Source organism: Mytilus trossulus, chromosome 14 (assembly GCF_036588685.1).
Source record: "Mytilus trossulus isolate FHL-02 chromosome 14, PNRI_Mtr1.1.1.hap1, whole genome shotgun sequence".
Classification (NCBI taxonomy): domain Eukaryota; kingdom Metazoa; phylum Mollusca; class Bivalvia; order Mytilida; family Mytilidae; genus Mytilus; species Mytilus trossulus.
Genome location: NC_086386.1, coordinates 46162487 through 46184444, shown reverse-complemented (window position 1 = coordinate 46184444; position 21958 = coordinate 46162487). Strand labels below are relative to the sequence as shown.

Genomic DNA, 21958 nt, shown 5'->3' with positions numbered 1-21958 from the left:
CAGGTGAGTGTTACGTATACAAAAGATTTAACCCAATTAATGTATTATTGTAAACCAACTTCTTTTTGCAGATTCTTTTCATTTTAGCCTTTTCTGGAAGACTTTATTTTTTGTGATTTTCTTAATTTCTTGATATATTTTATATTAAAAGTGATAAATCCAGTTTTACATATTTGCATTATTGTACTACTCACAATATAAAACCCCATGGAAAATTAATTGGTTTACAATAAACCCCATAACTTTCAATCATGTGAACTGTTTTTAACTCTGTGTTTGAACTCGGGATATTATGCATCACTAATTATGCCTTTTATTCCAACATGCATTCGAAATGCACTCATAATGTTTAAAACTAATAACTACAACACTCGATAAGTTTAAAAAATTTATTTGACTTTTTATTATAAAGTACAAAACAGGAATGAGATAATATGTACATACATTTATGGAGGGATTGATTGAACAATAATTTGGTAACACAATAGGAGTTAGGCAACTTGATGCAAGCAGCTTTTGTAGACTCAATTATTTCCATGATTGAGGAAAACTTGTATTTTCCATGGATATTTGATTCCAGGTTTTTGCCAAAGTTTACATATAAACATACAGAAAACTTGTACACCATAAAACATTTAAATTCTTGGTTTATTTTCATCAAGGACATCAACATAAATTGGCATCCAAAGAATAATGAATTTACAGTTAATCAAATTGGTAAAAATGTTTGCTGTTGATCATTAAAGAATCTATTTGATAAAATGGTAATTTACTGTATAAAATACAAGAAAGTTTTAAAGAATTGTCTATTTAAATAAAAACACCATAAAGGAAATAACTATATGATCAAACTTGAATAGCATAAAATGAGCATCACTGTCAATATTAGCTTAATTTACTTTTTTTTGTGTATTTTCAAGAGTTGTTGGAAGATTTTCAAACATTATATTATAGTAAATGTCCTATCAACAAATCAACAATGGTTTTAAACATTTAAATAAAATCATCATAACAATCGATTCCAAATTTGAACATTTTTTTTTACAAAAGAATGGACAGCCAATTAAACAATAGGAAAACTGATACTTTATGAAAATTTTCAGCTAGAATGAAAATGTGTGGTTACTTCCCCCTGTAATATCTGAACAGAAAGAGAGAGACTTGAGTTGAACACATGAGACAATCTGACATGTAGCACTTTTAGCACTTTTATTTCACTTTTATATAAGCAAACATTTATCCTAACTATCATATGAAATCTATCCTAACCATGCATTTGAAAATATTTATCTTAAGTATGATATTTATTGATTATGATATAAAAATAATTTATTCCTTATTTACATTTTTTACATACTTATAATTGTAGAGGAAGACGATTTGACAATGGAAGTGATATTTTGAATTAGCTTAACACTCTAACTACAAATGTACCTACATTCTATTCATTCCAAAATGAAATTAAAATCATACGAAAATAAATCAATGTTGATTGAAATGCCAAGGATAAAATGCCTATATATGTGGCCTAATTATTTTGAGATTTTTCATTTTTTAAATATTTCAGTTGAATATTTTAATGAATTTGATAAATGTAAAAGGTTCATACATTTATGAATATGTTAACTTTGAATTGTTGTTTCACTTTGTGATTGATTCAAATTTACAATTGTTTGTAAATTGTTAAAAATTTGATGCAAATAAAGGATTTTACATTTTTTATTGGTCAAGGTGATCCCAAACTTTCCTAATCATAATACTATTGTCAAATCTTTATACTAAACAATAGAATTATTGACTAAATCATGTTTGTGAAACAAGAATGCGATGAACCTTAATTTTGTTGGTATTGACCATATTAGCATTTTTTATGATTTTTGAAAATTTCTCTAAAATTACTTTAAACTAATATATATTTTTTTTTACTAGAAAAGTTATTATCATATAATTCATAAGCTGGTATTGCAAATTTATATTATTTTGTGGAGAAACAATTAGGCAAAAACAGGATCCTAAGTATACCAAATAAAAATATCCTACAAAAAATACCAAAATACAAATTATAACTACTTTCAATTTGTGGAAATAATTTTTATATGATCATTAAACTGCTTCATATAAAGAAATCTAACGCTAATTTATCTACATACACACAGTTTTGGTAACTGGATATTTTTAAACCTTCGATGTTGAATGATATGATAAATAGAATTTGAGCGAATGGAAGATAAATATCAAATAGCACCAATATAAACATATTCATTTATTACTTTTAAAAATTTTGAAACAAAATTCTCTTTATTCTTATTAAATTTTAAGTATTGAGATGAAAATAATTTTGGTAGCAAGGACTCGATTTTTAAAGTGGTAAATTTCGAATAAAATTCAAATAAGTTGCGATCAGTCAGTGTCAAAATGTAAGCTTAATCTTCTGTAACTTCAATATTACAAGTAAATATTCACTGGAGGAACTTTAAATGTCCGACTTGGACTATGTACAACCACATTTGAACTAAGACGATGAAACTTGTTATTAATCCATAATACACATAACGAAAACATGAATATCAACAACAAAACAAACAAAAAGTCAAGTTTCTACCATGAAAAAACTTTTATAACAATAAATCAGACTTTGGTCCCGACAATATTGTGAGTTAGTTAAACTCTTGTCTAATGTATAAATTTCTATGAAAGGCACCATTATTTCAAAAGGCACTGTGAAAACACCAAAACTTATTTGATTATATTTCATTATTACCTTTAAAACAACTACTTTCTATCACACACACTTAACAAAATATAGCACTTATATAATAAAAAAAAAGATTGCACAATAATGTTTGCATTGATACCATAATTATAGCTATGTCATTAGTAATATAATACTGTAAGGAACATGCCCTTTAAAGGTAGTAATTAATTGTAACCCTTTACATGAAAAATTTACTACTAGGATTGTAAGTAATACTGATTTATTCATGATTTTTTGTTGTAAAAATGACAACTGTTTTAAACCCTTTAACGGTAATAATTGAGTGTAACTCTTTATGTTAAACATTTTACTACTAGAATTGTAAGTTATACTGAAATAATCATGATTTTTTTCTGTAAAATTTAAACAGGATTAAATAAGCTTTGTATAAAACAAAATATTGTCAAATGTTTGACACAGCATTCAATATTAAATAGCACTAGGTAAAAAACTCAGGTTTCTACCTTTTTCCTAAAGGAGATAACTCTAGAAATGTTTATCAGGATTGGTATTTTTTACTTGATTAACATAGAAAGTACATTAGCCTGTAAATCAATTACTAGTTACAACTTGCTACAACTTTTTTCTTAACAGTTATACCAAACTAAAAGGTAGTAAGTTTAAGAGGATATGTGTTGGTAATTTATAATGACTATAAATAGAATGCCCTTCTATATGTAAGTCGTAATTGGCAAAATAATTGGTAAATAAACAACAGGAGGTAAATTTGCCAGATCTGTCTTCATCCATGTTTACAAACAATGTTTTCTTGGTCTGTTTGGATGTGTAACCTTCAGACTGACCATGGTGACAGTTTTATACCAAGACAAAGTTACTTCATATAGCATCTGTCTCTTTTAATCTGTTATGAGATTTGTGTTTTCGTCCTCTAAAAAATCCTGATGGCCACTTCTTGAGTGAAGATAATGACCATTTCCGCTCTAGTCATCTGTGAGGGACATGGACAACACAAGCACCTGCTCGTCCCGTACATAGTGGGGCCATCTGAAAACAGAAAATAATGTATATTTACCCCGGTAATTCAAATTCTGTAGGCTTAATTTGAATGTTGAAATATTAAGAAAGTATCTATAATACTAAAATTACGCAATTTGTCAATGTTCCGCATCTGACAGGCGCACCACCAAACGGTGTATTCAGGATAAATATGCTATATAATATTACACGGGTCATAATCACAGGGTTGACACTACTTAATTGTCAAATTGTTACCTATTGTAGTATTTTGATCAGTTAGACTTTCTAAGATAACAATACGAATACTAAAAATCTGAACTAAAAATAAGGCGTATAGGTACAGTTTTCAATTTGTTAACGGACATGACGTAAAACAGTGAATCAAAGAATTCAACTTTATTTATAACTAGTATAGGAAAATGCTGTTGATTAAAAAATACTCCATTCCAGGACCTTATGTTTTCCAAATAATTAATATTACCAATAATTGATAAGTTCCATGGGTTCAAACAGAAAGATTTGAAAGCAGAGAAAACTGTGTATCTTATAATCGGCATGACTTTATCAAATGACAATACTATAGTTGTATACTTTAATTTAGTCACGGACCCGCGATATCAAGGGTGTGTTCTAGTATCTTGAATTTTTATGCTTTTGATAACTTTTCATGTGTTCTACAGCAAAAAAAAAATTCCTGACATTTTTTTTAAATGGTTCTCATCTTAAAGTGCACTTTATTTAAAGAAGTAATTAATTAACCTGCACTAGTATGATGTCAAATTAAGTTATTCACTGATCTTTACCAAGTCATTACAAATTATATCTATATATATTCGGTTTCTGGTTGGGAGCTGATTCATTGGCAATCATACCACACCTTCTAATTTATTTTTATAATATGAATTTTGTATATATTCACCCAATAATCATTTTATTTTATTTTTTCCTGTAGATGTCCAGGATTCAGGTAAAAATCACATGTATAAAGAATTCTAAATTTTATGGTGGATGTCCCACTTCTAAGGCTTAAATGCAAATAATGTGTCACATAATACTTTAAAAATCTATTTAAAGAATAATCATTGATCTAACCTTATCCCATTCGTTATTGACAGGGTCATAACATTCAACATCCTGTAAATATTGTTGTCCATCGTAACCTCCCACAGCAAATATCTTATCTCCTAGCACACAAAGTCCTACTGCATCTCGTGGAGAACTTATCGGGGATATCATTGTCCACTGGTCACATGTGGGATCATATCTGTTCAAATATAAAATAATTTATAACATTCAGACAATTATAAACAATTTCAAAATATGAGTTTAAATTATTGCGATTATAAACCTGTCACATTTTTTCGCAATAATAAAACATCGCAATAATTTCTGTATTTACAGTGTATATATTGTTTCATGGTACTGATTGAAAATCTCAAATAGTTTCTTATTTTTATTCTTATTTTTTTGTATAAAGTAAAAAGAAGCCGTATGGTGGGTTGACATGTTTGTTTTTTTATTGCATACAATATGAATATCTGCAACTGAAATGAAATAGATCTTATAAATTTTGATGTGCTGTATTTTTTAATTTGATTTGATAATGACAATAAAATCAAATGTATTACAAGAAAAATTCTCCAATCACACAAAAGCAGTTTGTGAATTTAAAAATCTGCTGTTTTTACAAAATGCTTTTCAAGGATTTCATTGCACATCATCTGTTGTTCAGTAATATCATCACCTTATAAAGAGGCAATGAATTACATCAAGATGTAGTATTGTCTATTACCTTTCTGCACATTCAAATCTACTACATGTTGGGTTGGTGGCAGGCGCTTCATGTCCACCTACAGCATACAGATAGCCACCACATGTGGCCACACCCACACCACCTCGTCTCTTAGACATAGATGTACAGGGTAACCATTTGTTAGTGTGAGGATCAAAACATTCAACTGTCTTTAGACAAGAGCTGCCATCTCTACCACCTACTGCATATAATCTGAAAAAGAAAAGAATATGTTTCCAATTATGGTGAACCAAATAATATCAAAATAACACTACTGTAAATTCAGAAATTATTGCCATGTTTTTATTATAACATTTGTTATACAATGTAATATCAATAATTTAATCTCGTATTTTAAATTTTTTTTATATGAATTAAACAGGATTTTTCTCAATATCGAAAAAATTAAAATTGCATTTTAGTCTAAAACGACAAAATTGCAATTATAAATGCATGCAATAATTTCTGAATTTACAGTATCTTATATAGAAAACTTTTTTAATTTTTTTTATCACTCTTTAAAATGACAAAATTGAAATCCATAATGCATTTTTTGGTCTAATTTATTAATTAGGTGAAAAACATTTCGAGTCATACAACCTTCATTCGTCCAATTGAATATTAGTTCAATTTTGTATTTTCATTTACATTAATAGTAACCAAACATATTAATTTAATTCCTGGGCAAAATTATGTAAGGGAGACAACTTAAATGCCTATTGTTTGAAAAAACCCAATTATCTCCCTTATGTAATTTTTTTTTTCATGTTTCACTTTGTAAATACAGCTGTTTCACAAAGAGTGCATCTTCTGGGAGAAAGTTGATAGTCATAGATGTTTTGTCTGGTTCAAGATAAAATCTCTATGCTTTTTTTCTGAGAAATTTTATTAGTATACATTGTAGGAAAGCAGTCAAAATAAATACACAGGAAGAGATTTTTTTCATTAAATTAAGCTTAAACTTAAGGATTTGGAGGAACACAAATAAATGATAATTAGTATATGTGAACTATCCATTCCAGTTAGTGTTTTTTTTATGAAACTTTATAGTAAAAGTGGGCTAGTTTGAGGTGTTAAAGGAGTTCGTATGGAAAACTGCATTGTTGTTTTTACACACATGGATCTATCCCAGTTGATAACTGACCCAACGTTTTATGACATGTCATATTTTCGAACACTACTTATTTGGATTTCAATTTGTTTCTTACTTTCCAAACAGTACAGCTACTCCTACAGTACTTCTGGATGTAGACATAGGTGCTACATAGCTCCATTGTCTGGCCTGGGGATCCCATCTCTCTACTGTGTTCAGGTAGGACCATCCATCATGACCTCCTACAGCATACATTGGTCCCTCTAGTACACCTACACCTGGAAATACATCAATCAGTGTTGGAATGTTAAATTTGTAACAAAAATACATGTTTTCACTTTTGAATATTTCATGATGGTGAGAAAAATCCCAAATTATATATCAATCAAAGGTATTTAAATATTCCACTGTTTTTTTTATTTTAGTTGGAATGTTATTATCATTTTTTCAATTTGGAAATTTTGCATACGCAAAATAACATTATTGAACGTTGGTAAGGAATGGTGAGGGAGAAACCTGAGAAAAAGGAATCAGGAGGGTAGATGCCAAACACTACAAAAAAAGGGACCATTTGTGAGAATTAAAAAGGGTGAAAAGGGCTTCCTTGGACAAGGGAGGCGAGAAATGGGAAAACATGTCCTTCGGGCAATAACGCATTGTTTCTTGATTCAAAATTAAAGAAGCACTGTTCTCTTGAAATTGATTTCTTAAATTTAAATTAAATCTTTTTTTTTGTCAATACCTAGTCCGTGTCTGTGAGTTGACATTGGTGGCATCAGTGACCAGGATTTATTTTTAGGATTATAACATTCGACTGTATTTAGTGTTTTGAGACCATCTCTCCCTCCAACTATGTACAATTTATCATCTATCACAGCCACACCAAACTGTAGTCTTCTGCCATTCATGTTGGCTACCTGAGTCCATGCATTGGTTCTGAGATCATATTTTTCAATTGTAGTTGCACCTGAAAAATAAACAAATAACAACATCAAAACATCGTCAAACCATTGAGAATGAAATAGTTGGCTTAAGGAGACTCGCGGGTATAAAATTTTTTAGAAAAAAATTAAACATTTATTTTTCATTACAAATTTTATTTATTACCTTAAGCAGTTGTTACTTTATCATATGGTACAAAAGTTATTCCAAAACATCATTTCGTGTTGACCCCAGGTGAATTTTAAAATGTAGATATCTTTGAAAAAGCTCCAAATTATCTCCCTTTGGTGCAAAAATGCCATTTTTTGGCATTAAAATTGAAATATCTTTTTAAACCTATCCGGGACATATATTTTTTATTATTGTTTTCAAATAAGCTGTACATAAACTAAACCATTGTAAAATTTAAGTGATTTCTGTAATTTAGTTCTTTTTTTATTTCGATACTATCTCTATTTCTCCTAATAGTTCAACACAAAAAAAAGGACATTATTTAACAAAAATATATGCTTCTTTTTAAGTCAGATTGTGAGCGTAAATGAACGGTGACTCCATGTTTTTATTTCATTTTTCTATTAAGAATAAGATAAAGTTCAATTATAGAAAAATATAGCGAAATCTTATATTAAATAAAAAATTTGATTTAGACCCGCGATCCCCCTTAAGGTTGTTTATAACTAAGCAGAGAAAAGAAGGCATTGGAAGAGATTAATATTAAGAGTGCAAACAAATCTGAAATTAAATCATAATCAATCACACATGTATAATTATGAAAAGTTTTAACAGTTGTCATCTAGAAAGGTAATTGAAACTTAGCATGAAAGTTGGATCAACTACAATTATGGACATAGGAAGATAACTCCAATTTTATATTGATATTTCTAGAGCAGATTGATTCTTGCACCATGTACGAGTAATATAATTATATTGCCAAGTCAGGTTATACACATACATATTATTTTGTAACTTGAATATCTGAGTATATATGTCATTGATAAATCTCACGGATGAGATAAATAGTATCTTGTGATCAATGCATGGTGTTTTTATGCTCTCAAAAATAGTGATAAAGTCCTACAAGAGTTTTGATTGCATAAATGCCCAAAATGGATTACGCAATGTTTACCTCAAATACAAATATTCATACTGAAAGTTCATTGAATATTGAATAATCGAAACAACATTTCACCAACCTTTTGTACAATCTATTCCACCTACAGCATACATAATGCCAACAGTAGATTTTCTAGGTTTAGTTCTGGGACTTTGGAATGATGAGCGACGTTCAGGTAATAGATGGTATTTCAATGCTTCCATGATCAAAGCTTGACATTCTTTATCCTCATGGAGAACAGAGTTACTTTCCACATGATCGGCAATGAACTGTAATATAAAAAGTTGTCATGTTTATAATACAAGCAGTTATTTGCAGTCATGTGCGTTTTTTTTTGTGTTTTATGTCGTTGGGTTGCTGTCTCATTGACATTTACTTCACATCTGCTTGCAAAATGATTGGTGGTCAAATAAAACTGACAGCAATTGTCTAACTGCCTGTCAGTTTAATTATCTTTCATTTTAAAATTACACAAATGTTTTCAAATTGTTTTTGTTTGTTTTCAATTGCCTACATTACAGTTGGAGGCAATAGACCACTTTCGAGTGCATTCGTCATTGGAAAAAAACTCGTCAATTATACACCCCTTTATGATGTCATTTACCAGATAGAGGGGGTCGCCTGTATTCCTGCACTATTAACATTCATCAAGCGTCTTAGTGATCATCATTGTGCAAGATAAACTAGAAATAATTGTTGTTCTGAAGGTACTTAATGACAATTCTCTAATGACAGCAGTGCTGATTGTCAATTTTGAGAATTCAATTTGCCGAATAATTCTTACATTATAGAATTATATTTTTCCAACCACTTGCTCAACATTGGAATGGAAGTGACGACGCCTCTAAACGCACAAATGACGTTCACTAAAACCAGACCTTTTGATCGAAATGCATCGAACTCGAAAGTTGACTATTTGTTGAAGTCATACAAACCATACAAGAATGCTAATTTAGATCAATGAACATTTTCACTATTGAAATCTTAAAATTATCAAAAGAAAAAATATTTGACAAGGGTAGTTTTTTACAACCTTGGCTTCCCATGAGGGTCTTGGCAAATGATAAATTATCATAAAAGTTTTTCCTTGACTTGTATGATATACAGAGTGGTCTTCCTTCTGTAGTGAACTATTTGTTAAGTCGTAAAAAGAAGTAAACCCTTAAAATAGACAGTTATAAAAAACTTTTACGATCTAAACATACCTGTGGAGACATTAGAGGTAGTTTTATATGTGACAGTAGTTTAGCTAGGTATTTCTTCCTGTTTGTATTGTCATGTTTGGTCCACATCATCAAAGCATGGAATATTGTCTCCTCATCAGGGACATTCAAGTCATCACTGGCAAGAAGACGACAAACTTCGTCAGAGGGTAACAACAAATATTCCTGATTCTGTATTACTTGTACAAAGTTTTCCTGGAAATAAACAAATACATTTTGAGCAAGACAAGAATGGAAAACATAGATATAGGAAGATGTGGTGTGAGTGCCAATGAGACAACTCTCCATCCACAAAACAATTTAAAAAAAATAAAAAAATTAATTTGGTCAATGTCAGATAATTATCACTTTAAGAATGTGGAACTGTGGAAAGGCAAGATTTAACAAGCCTTTTTTTCAGCAGTTTCTTGTCAAATGCAAAAGAATATCCCTTTATTATTATATTTAGCAGATTAAAGACAATAAAAAGTGTTTCAGCTTCAGTATAACATCAAATCATAGAATGCCTTCGTACTATATACATCAAACCAAATGTTTTTTAATAATAAAACTTATAAGAAGGAATGATGTCATACATCAATATTTTGTCATGCTTGTATTGTTATATATTAGGTTATTTTGTAACAATCCTATTGTTTTGATTTTACATGTTTAAAATATTATCCTTTTTTAAATTATAGAGGTTTCAGTTCTTTTGGATACCCGTTTCTTTTGCGTAAAGAGGAAAAGGAGGGAAACAGTAGAATTTATACACCATGAAAAACATTGATCAAATTATTCAATCGTACAAAAAAAAAATCACTTCTTGATATGGTATTAATTAGTTTTCCCTCGTTTTTACGTTGTGCATTTTCTAATTTAAAAAGACCAACAACAAAAATGCATGTTTCTCTGCAGTATACCATTTAATACCTTTTAAGTATTCTCTATTAATCTAGATTAAATTGCTAAACTGTCACTTAAGAAGAAAATCAATAAAGATTTATTTATTAGATGTTATGTAATCACTAATAAAGCAACATGAGACCAATATAACACCAGAGACAATCATTGCTGTACTTGTAAAACATGGGGATGTTTTAATGATATATACAGAAAATCACCTATTTTATTGAGGCAAAATTTATTATTTAACTGTACATAACAAATGACAGAAATTAAATGTCAATGTATTTACTGCTTCACATGAAGACAAGGAGAAAAGAAAGTGGGCGTATGTAATTGAAATCGTATTGGGATATTATGCACTATTGATGAGTAACAAGTCTGAATTTCATAATTATTAAAATAGACCTAGCAGCGTGAGCAATAGGGAAATTTTGATTTGTTTTTTCTTTAATGCATTGGCTAGCGAAGATGTCTTTAATGATACTATAAAGGGATTTATGGTATACAGGGTTGGTACATATAAACTTGTAACTTTTTATTTGTGTAATTTTCGGTAAATATAAATAAAAGGAGATTCAAAGAATGAATTCAATAAATCATTTGCAATAATACAGCCAGAGTCTCACCAATTTCAAAAACTAAAATATTCACTTATTAGCAGCAAGAAAACACGCAAAATGACACAAAATACTTTAAAAAAAATATTGTGAGACAAAAATGAGATGGTCCATGTCCAAAATATTTTTTCTCCTACAACTTATGGACCTTATCATTGGCTTGTTTCTGGCCTTATTGGTTATACAATCATGATAGAAATTATTAAAATTGTTTCTTTCTGATTACTTCCTCAATAAATTTTCATCTCCCATACCTTTTAGCCATATCTGTTCTTTTATAATTAGTTGATAGGAAAAGCAAAAACCATAAATGAATCGTACAAAAGTGCACAAAAACTTGCAGATTTTGGCATATGGGAAGTGTCAAAATATAATGCATGCATAAGTGTTGTAAATGTTCTTTTAATTTATGAACAGATTTGAAATTAGTGAGACCACACTATGGTGTAATTCAATGAAATATCTCCATTCACAAAACATCCTAAGGAATGGCACTATCGTGCAGAGTTATGAAATTACAAAATTTGCAATATGCACATCATATAAAATGAATATGACATACGAGATAGGAATATAAGATAATGGGTTAATTTCCGTACTGTTGTTTCATACACAGAATATTTTCATGTCATTTTTCTGACATTGGCTTTTACTGATAATGAAGTTCATTAGGCTGTCAACAATTAAGGCCTTCAAATGTTGCTTTTTTTCTACGTCAGCAATGCTAGGTTAAATACCTTATTACATAATTCTCAAGTCTAGTACGTCTTTTGTTCTGTAGTAGTTCCTTATGGTTAGTATGTGTCACAAAGAAAACAGCAAAAAGACAAAGACTGTCTGTACTTTAGAGTTTCAGACACAAACTTCTTTATGTGTCACAAAGCAAATAATATAAAGACAAAGAGGTTTTGTATTTTCAGATACAGACACAAAGTTTTTCAATATCAAACAGAATTTAGGGGGCTATTAACTTGTGAGCTGGCAGGTTACAAAATCAAGTGTTTGGCACTAAACATGTAGTACAAAGCAGTTAACACATATATCGCAGCAACTTCTATTCACCATAATAATTTTGATTATTTTTTGGACATCTAATCTTTGACAATTTTATGAAATTGCTAAACAAAAAAATTCGATAGTTTTGTCTCAAAAGCATCAGTACAAGACTTCACTGTTGTTAGTGGCATATATAGACATATACATTGTTTAAAATGGATGCATCCGTTTCCCCCATGATCTATTTGACTATATGTAGGTAAACTTTCCACTTATCTGTTAAAGTGAGTTGTGATGTCACAAAAGTGAAATCAGTGGAAAATTTTGACTTGAATTTTTACCAGCGATGAATCGAGATAATCTGAACAGCAAGTTGAAATTGTCACCCATTCTAGGAACATTAATCAACTAAGAATAAGCAAAACAAATAATTACCATGACATAATTGTTGGCTACTTTGTACAAGTCTGTACATCCCTGAATTTCTGCAAACTGTCTGATACCAATACAGTTAGATGGGTGAAGTTGTTTCATCAGAAAGCTACAGCAGGCTTCCACTACCTCTGACAGCTGAAGCAGACAGGCTGTGGACAATAAACTTTCCACTGTGTCTTCCTGCAAACCAATCTTTCCTAAAAAACAAAAAAAAATAATGAAAATGGGAATTTATATCCAAAGGGGTTGAAAGCATATAAACAACACAATACAAATATATACACAATGCAAAAGTTATAATGTATTGGAATGAGAGCAACCAAAACAAAGAATGCTATCCACACACAAAATATCATGTTCCACATATTGTCTCAAAAAGTACTGTTGATTTAGCATGTTTTTTATAATTGTGATTGAAGATTTTAAATCTAAATCTGTGATTTACGATTTTAGGGAACGAAATCAAAATTCAGAATGAGTTTTTATTTTTTGTTCAACCTCTTGTTGCAAAAAATTCTGAATTTACACAAAGTCATGACAGTAATCTGCATGTGTTTGTCTTGTAATCATTTGTAAGGCATACATGTCATCTTTTTTATACCTTTTAAAACATCACTTACAGATAATTTAATTGCCGAGATAATCTGTCTAAGTCAGTTACTAAGTGTTGTCGTTACATAATATACTTAAAATTTGACTTTCTTGTCCTTGTGCATGACAAACCATCTTGGGATTTTTTGGGTACTTTTTTTTAACATGAAGTAGATTAGGTATTTTACTGTAAAATATTATGACATGGAGTAGTAATGAATATAAAACTCCTATATACCCCCAAAAAAACAGTCTACAAAAAAACTTTTCCAAATTCTAGTCCAAAGACCATGCAATATTCTGCCATTTTTTTTTATATGTCTAAACAAGTTTTGCAAATACTTGTTAGTCCAAATACTAGTCTGAGGCATCAAACTATTGCATAATGGGACAGACAGCCAGAAAGTTTTCATTACTGCATTGTTTAATTTTTATGCCATTTCCCTCTTTATTTGCTTTGCCAATTACTCTCCATTCTTTAAATTCTAGCACCCTTTCAGTCTCTACTCTACTCCCCATCTTGACCATCCTCATTGTATTTGTTGGATGACAGATGACATATGAACTCACTCTAGTGTCACAATTGTTTGGTCATCTCAATCATTAGGATGCACTGACAGAAGACACAGACAAACTTTGTCACTTATGGAGACCCTCCCTATACAGCAAACATATGTATCTGCGTTTTACATATAAATATAATGTTAGGGTAGATGTCAATGAGATAGCAACACCCAACTGTAAAAAATAACTGAAATAGGGCATTCAGGCACAACTGTTGATAGTTTTGTATTAAAATTGGGCTATAATTATGAACATTTCTAGAACTGATCATTCATGGAAAACAGTCAGTATAAACAAAGATGTATGATTGCCCAGGAGACAGCTCTCCGCTAGGGACCAAATGACATACAAGTTAACCATGTCCAGTCAAATTACTAAATTCCTTAGTCAGCCTACTTTATTGTGCAAATTAGTTCTTCATTTTCCTGAAATGTTTGCTTTAGAAGGTACTTTTCATATAAAAAAAAGTTGTAACTTAAAATTACAACACATTTATTGACTGATCAATTAGCTTGTAGACACCTCTTTCTTTGCACATGGACAATAATTTGAAAAATATTAAAACTTAAAGGCTCAAAGAGTTTATTATCACTTCTTTTATATTTTCCATACTATAAAATTAGTTTTTGTGTCATGTCTGAGGACAAATATAACATAAACACATTACTTGTATTGAATGCTTCATAAATGATGCATAAAATATACTTTATGAAATATATATTCTACATCAATATCCCAACCAAACAAGCCGACACTTAGGTTCTGACCCACAACAACAGAGGGAGATTTATTAACAAAATATTTTTGTATATCGATTAGATGAACCAGACAGAATTCAGTGTTTTATGGTAAAAAGAACATCAAAACTGATGCCAAACTAATCCATTACGAATATGTCAAAAAGGTAAAAGGAATTATGAAAAAATCTATGAAAAACAGAAATTAGCTTATTGACCAATGTCATTTATGAGTGATATATTAATATAACAAATTATCTACAATTTCATGTTTTCTCAGATTCTCTCTAATAACATACTGACAACCAGAGAAAACTAAATCAATCAAAATTCCATAAAAAATCCTACATTATTGATAGGTTTTACAATCTAGTGATATATTAAGAAATATAACTTGTAAACTTCCTAGAAAACTCAACTACTTCTAAGATGAATAATGTTCTTGGAAATTATATCTTCAAAATAACAATTGTAAATTAAACTTCAGGCCTTGTGGTCATAACACTTTTAAAAAAGATCATCATTATATATATAACTCAGTACTTATTCATATGTTTTAAGTCTTATTTCTTCAAATCTCCTTTTCAAATTCTTTATTCAATCAAATCTTGAATAAAAATTCCTTCAGTTTAAGATCTATATACAAATAAGAGACAGTTGTAGATCCTCTGGGGAAGGATTCCCAGGGTTTGAACCCCGAATTTAAAAAAAATAAAAATCAATGCATATGAATAGGCTAAGGGACATATGGTTAGACCCCCTTTCTCTCCTGGGTTATGGGAACCCCCTTTTAAAAATGGCTGGACAATGAGAGATTGTACTACTTATAATTGTACTCAAAATGTTGTGTACCTAACAGTAATCAGAATCATTACCTCTTTGACCAATTCATAGTAAATTATTAACCCACCCCCTTTTCTATATAACAAATATATTCTTAAAGTAATTTTTTTCCCCTTCATCTAATGAAAACTTGTCATATTATGAAGCGTAATTCCCATCTTGGTCCTTGTAATCAGTCAATTAGTTTCCTAGCCAGCCCATACAATCCTAAAATAATTTTTCACACTCTAGTGCTGAAGTCATCAATCTACAGTCTTGATGAGCTGACGGATATAAATCTGGTAATAAGGCTTCATTATATTAAAAGGAAGCTAAGAATTGGTTTACATGTACTAATAAAAGTGGATAAAATGGTGCACTTTTAGATTTCTAATGCCCTTATAAAACCATCTCATCTTTGTGGATTTAGTCTCCATTTTTTATGCCCCACCTACGATAGTAGAGGGGCATTATGTTTTCTGGTCTGTGCGTCCGTTCGTTCGTCCGTCCGTCTGTTACACTTCAGATTAAAGTTTTTGGTCAAGGTAGTTTTTGATGAAGTTGAAGTCCAATCAACTTGAAACTTTGTATACATGTTCCCTTTGATAAGATCATTCTTATTTTAATGCTATATTAGAGAATTTATTCAAATTTTACAGTCCAGTAAACATAGAAAATGATAGTGCGAGTGGGGCATCCATGTACTGTGGACACATTCTTGTTTTAACTTAAAAAACTTTTGCACTGCACATCTTTACTAACTTATAAATTTTGTCAATTATGTCAGGTTTTGTTGTTTTCTTTCAAATGCTCATGTTAATTTTGACAGTGCAACATGCACAATTTTCAATTAAAACTTGTTCACAAATTTTTCTTATTAATAATTTTGTGTATTTTTCCATATTCTATTGTTTTCTTTTGTCATTTTAATTTGTTTTTGGTGACAAGCAAAATGTTTTTTTTTAGATATTTGTCTCATGGCTTTCATGTTATTCAAATTCAAACTACATGTAAGTCTGACATGTATAGTCATGTTTGTTTCGTCATTGGCAAAGAGAAGTTAATTACAAAGCACTGGTGGATCAAGGTTGGGGCACAGAGCGATTTTTTTGCATAAAATTGATGATTTGTTTTTGCCTGGGTACTCTTGTCACAATTAACCATCTATACATTTGTTTCACAGATGATATCAGATAGGTTCCTAATTGTCTGAACTACCATCCCCTTCCCTTTTCACCAATATGACCTACTGAATAAGACTATTTTCCAGATTTGTAATAACATAAGCAACATGACGGGTGCCACATGTGGAGCAGGATCTGCTTACCCTTCTGGAGCACCTGAGATCATCCCCAGATTTGGCGGGGTTCGTGTTGCTTAGTCTTTAGTTTTCTATGTAGTGTCTTCTGAATTGTTATTTGACTTTTTATTTTTAGCCATGGCATTGTGAGTTTTTTTTCAATCTATAAGTTTGACTCCCTCTGGTATCTTTGGTCCCTTTCTTAAACATCCAAATTTATATAACTGCAGTCTATAAAGGGAAGATAACTGTTGGAGAGTATGACGGTAAGAACTGTGCACGGCTGATCAAACTCCAAACAAATTTTTATTCTATAGACACCCCAATTCCATCAAACCTTGGATTCCCCTCTGCCAAGTTCTTACAATACCTGAAAAAATGTGCCATTAATAGCAGTTTTTTTTTTAAACTGAGGTAAATATTTTTTTAAATGTTTTAAAATTTGAATAAGTAGTTTGAACAGATTTGACAGTTTTTGGGAATAATATGGATTGCGATAAAAAAAACTTTAATCTACTGTTTAATTTCATGCATGTAAACAAATACATGGCTGTAAGGGCTGTAAATGATAAGTTAACTTTTGAATCAATATTAAAAGATGAATTTCGCTTAATGAACTTTAACTCTTTAAGTACAGAGTTTGAATCTTAGTAAGAAACAGAACTATTGATTTGGTAAGACGATTGACCAATCAAATATTCATGGACAATTATAAAAATATATTCTACTTCCACAAGTCTGACTTGATTAAAATCTGTTTTGCATGTTATTTCTGTTATAATCATGAGAAAGACAAAAGTATTATTAAATAAAACTTTCATAAATCATTAGGGAAAAATCATGATTCTTGACTGGTAAGATAATTCTTTATAAGGGTTTAAGAAAGGGGGGGGTTTAAGTTAATTTTCGAGTCCAAATGAATAAAATTTCTAGATCTGTCTCTAGGCATTATTCTTCTTGGCTTCACAATTAAATGTGCTTTTACTTAGCTAACTATCTAAAATGATAATAACCAGACAATAGAGTGTTTGATCTTTAGGTTAAAAAAATACCTTTAATTAGCATTTGAAATTTAAAAATCTAAAATTGTTCAAGGTCAAATGCAATTTAAAATCGAAAAATTGAAATCAATAAATTGACAGTTTTCATGTACCCTATTATTGAAATATATATATGTGAATCACCAGACTACTACTTGGTGGATCTTATTACTTGTTGATATATTTTGTTACATCTAAACCACTTATTTTCTTTTTCATATTTTAAGAATAATAATGGTTTAAACAATCTCTAAGAAACCTACAGGCAAACTTTCAAATTACTTCCTTCTACTCAATCAAAATTTCCAAATGACATAATATTATTCCCATAAAACAGTAATATTTTCCTGTCTTTTAACACCAAACAATCATAATTCTTCTCTGACAAAAATGACTTTGACAGAGAAGTGAATGACTTCCTATTCCCATGTGAACTATTCTCAGAATCTCTAAAAACCATCTTCATTTAAACAAACTCAGTTACATGATAGAAATCTGGAGTGAAAAAAATTAGCAATCAACAGGGAATACCAGTGATCAACAATTACAAGTTTAAAAAAATATTTTGTGAAAAAACGTAGAACAAGAAATCTTAGAAGAAAATAAAATCAAAATACCCCACAAATCTAATAGTAACAAACGTGAAATTACTGCTATGACTGTACAGAGATATTGTTTTAAAATTGTTATTCATGACAAGTTTAGGGAATCAACAGAAAACCAAATTTCTGATGACTCCATGTATGATGACTCATTCAAACTAAACGTGTAAGACGTTGGATAAATCAACATTTGAAAATCCATGTACTGGCCAAAACTTTTTAGGCAATTCAGGTTTAAAGGAAAGAAATTCATTAAAGATCGAAAAATATATTGTAAATAATTTAGTGTCTACGGGTGGTCTACTCTTTGGCCCTCAGGTCTGACTAGAAAAATAAAGTTGATGTTGGACAAAAGGCAAGTAAAACACTATCATTATTCTCATCTCTCCTTAGCCACTTATATGGCCTTAAAAAGATAAAAGATATTTATTTTCCATACATTTACAAACAAGAACTGTCCCTATAAGAATATATATATACAACCAATAATAAACAAGTAAGGTCTGTAAAAAGTAAATAGTTATTGCCCTTGAATCTCTTAATCTAAAAAATTCTGAAAAAAACCCTATTCATCATGAGGTCATTGACAGAAAAGTATTTGCAGATCTCCCGGAATTGTCTTGGACATTATTGTTTTTCTAAATGGAAATCAGCAGTAATATACTAATACAGACAAGTTAATACCCTGTGATAAAGAATAAAAGGATACAGAAATTGTTTTCTACCAATTGAAAACTACTGTAGATGGCTTTATATTGAAAACTGATGTTCTTAGTGGGGATAAATGACGAGGAAATTGCTCCAAGTTATTAGAATTGTTCGGAGCAGTGGACACTTGATGAGTGACCTGATTTTAAATTGTTCCAAGAAAATGTTTATGAATGAGTTCTGTGAATGTGTTCTGAAGTTGTAATATAAATCACATAATTACATGCTTAAACTAATTACATTTTATGTTTGCTGGTTGTCTTGATGCTAAAGATAAAAATTACAAGAAATAGATATAGGAAGATGTGGTGTGAGTGCCAATGAGACAACTCTCCATCCAAATAACAATTTAAAAAGTAAACCATTATAGGTTAAAGTACGGCCTTCAACACGGAGCCTTGGCTCACACGGAACAACAAGCTATAAAGGGCCCCAAAATTACTAGTGTAAAACCATTCAAACGGGAAAACCAACGGTCTAATCTATATAAACAAAACGAGAAACGAGAAACACGTATATATATATTACATAAACAAATGACAACTACTGTACATCAGATTCCTGGCTTAGGACAGGTGCAAACATTTGCAGCGGGATTAAACGTTGTAATGGATCCAAACCTTCTCCCTTTTTCTGAAACAATAGCATAACATCACAACATAGAAAAAACACACGAATTAAATATCAATTGGCAGACTTAACTCAATCAAAAAACGTATGATAAGATTTGCATCTGCAATTTCAAATTGTGACAATGTGTCTCACAATAAGATTTTTTGATTCATTTTTAGCCTGTTATCTAAAGCTAGACTTTTAAAGGCACTGCATCCCTTGTACTTCTGGAGTCACATTAATTATCATGATGAAAGCTTTCAATATTTATAGAGCTCCAACAAAAAAATAATAATGCTATTTATGGATTTTCTCTTTTTAATTTCAATATTTACGAAGACTGGAATTTCCACTAATTTTTTTTTAATACTGTAGGTGTTACGGTGTGCAGTCATATGTAGAAGTTCTAATGACGATATCTAATTTTCCAAATATAAAATTTGCTGTTCCAATGTAATTTCTTCAACAATTCAATAATATTGATCAGAATTGTGCATCCATCATTGAAATTACACACCTCAAAAGCAAACAACTGCATTTAAATGCTTCCACATCACATTAAAACTTTTAAAGATGGAAAATTTGAAATATGAATCATGTTTTAGTAATGAGTATCGGAACCATTATAAAACAATAGTTTCTGTCAGATCATACATTAAATCAAAGCAGGTATCTGAAATCACCAGACAGAATATTAGATTTTTCTACTGTCTCAATAAAGCATTGATGCAATCTACATCATTTTCATTAATTCTTGATGACAATCTTTTACCTGACATTATATTAAAAGGTTGTACATTGTTTGTTCTGGAAGCCATTGTTTAAATAGTAATTTGCTAATTGAAGCTTTTCTTTAATGATTTTGTTGAGTTTCAGCTTCAATGAATAATTGAACAACAGCGAATTTCAATCCAAATTTCAAATACATGTACAGAATACACAAAGATATTCTGCTGACACAGACAAATGTCTTGCATGTGTGATATTTCGATATCATAATGTAAATGTTGAAATTTAAACGGATGCACTCAGATCTGTACTCTGTGTCATTTTTGTTGATGGGCTGTACAAGTTCCCCGGCTGCGTCAACTCTGTGTTTTTGAATCTTTTGTATGAATCTGATGAGTTGAGCCTTTTTCAACAGATAATGTTCATTTTATGTTGTAATGTTACACCACTCTCCAAGGTTAGGGGGAGGGTTGGAATCCAGCTAATATGTTTTCTCTTCCAAATGCTGGACGTATGGACCTGTCCTAAATTACAGGAGCCTGTAATTCAGTGGTTTTCTTTTGTTTCTGTATTACATATTTTTGTTCATTTTTTTTGTACATAAATTAGTCAGTTAGTTTTCTGTTTTGAATAGTTTTACCTTTGTCATTTCCAGACCATCTATAGCTGACTATGTTGTATGGGCTTTGCTCATTGATGAAGGCTGTATGGTGATCTATACTAAAGTTGTTAATTTCTGTGTCATTTGGTCTCTTATGAAGAGTTGTCTCATTTGCAATCACACCTTTTTTAAATTAATCACTGTACATTAATTAAATATCCAAAGGCTTTATTGCTTGTTTGTTGAAATTTTAATCAAATTAGTAGTAAAATGATCAAATCAGATCACTTATCAAAGGGACATGCAAACGACAGAAGAAAATTACTTCATATATATATATTTGCAGCTTTTTTTCTCTTGACTATTATAAATAATTGCCGCTGGACATTGTAAAAGCAACAAGCAATCTATCAAGACTATCCCTAACAAGCCTTCAAACTTTCATGTATCATTCCAGAATATTGGTAATGACTAAGCATCTTATTTCACAATCAACAGATTGACTCACTTTTGTTGACGTTATTTTTTTTTTCTAAAATGAGAGTCCAATTCCGTATTTGAATGATAAATGAGCGTTACATCATCAATCAAACTATTAAATAGTACCCCCATGACGGGAGGATGACTACAGATGTGCAACAGACATTTAATTATTGAAGGAACAATTTCCGTTATTTTCTTGAATTATGCAATCGGAGTAATTTCTGTGCAATTTGAGATGAATTAACAATGTAGCACACTCGTGAGGGCTTTGATAGAAATGGATATCATTGATCAATATCCTAAATTCAATTGGTTTCAAAATAATTGTTGTAATAT

General features: G+C 30.3%; 1 protein-coding gene across 11 annotated transcripts in view; it reads right to left on the bottom strand.

The window, feature by feature from the left end:
- Positions 1–375: 375 nt before the first annotated feature.
- LOC134696548 (kelch-like protein 5) overlaps positions 376–21958 on the bottom strand; it is a 69706-nt gene continuing 48123 nt past the window's right edge. For all 11 annotated transcript variants that reach the window (XM_063558400.1, XM_063558402.1, XM_063558407.1 and 8 more), the window contains 8 exons: positions 12834–13030; positions 9880–10092; positions 8754–8943; positions 7361–7585; positions 6734–6896; positions 5526–5738; positions 4826–4997; positions 376–3760 (listed from right to left, as the gene is read on the bottom strand). In XM_063558400.1, the coding sequence (XP_063414470.1) occupies positions 3701–3760; positions 4826–4997; positions 5526–5738; positions 6734–6896; positions 7361–7585; positions 8754–8943; positions 9880–10092; positions 12834–13030 (1433 nt within the window). In that variant the 3' untranslated portion in view covers positions 376–3700. The remainder of the gene's footprint in view (positions 3761–4825; positions 4998–5525; positions 5739–6733; positions 6897–7360; positions 7586–8753; positions 8944–9879; positions 10093–12833; positions 13031–21958) is intronic.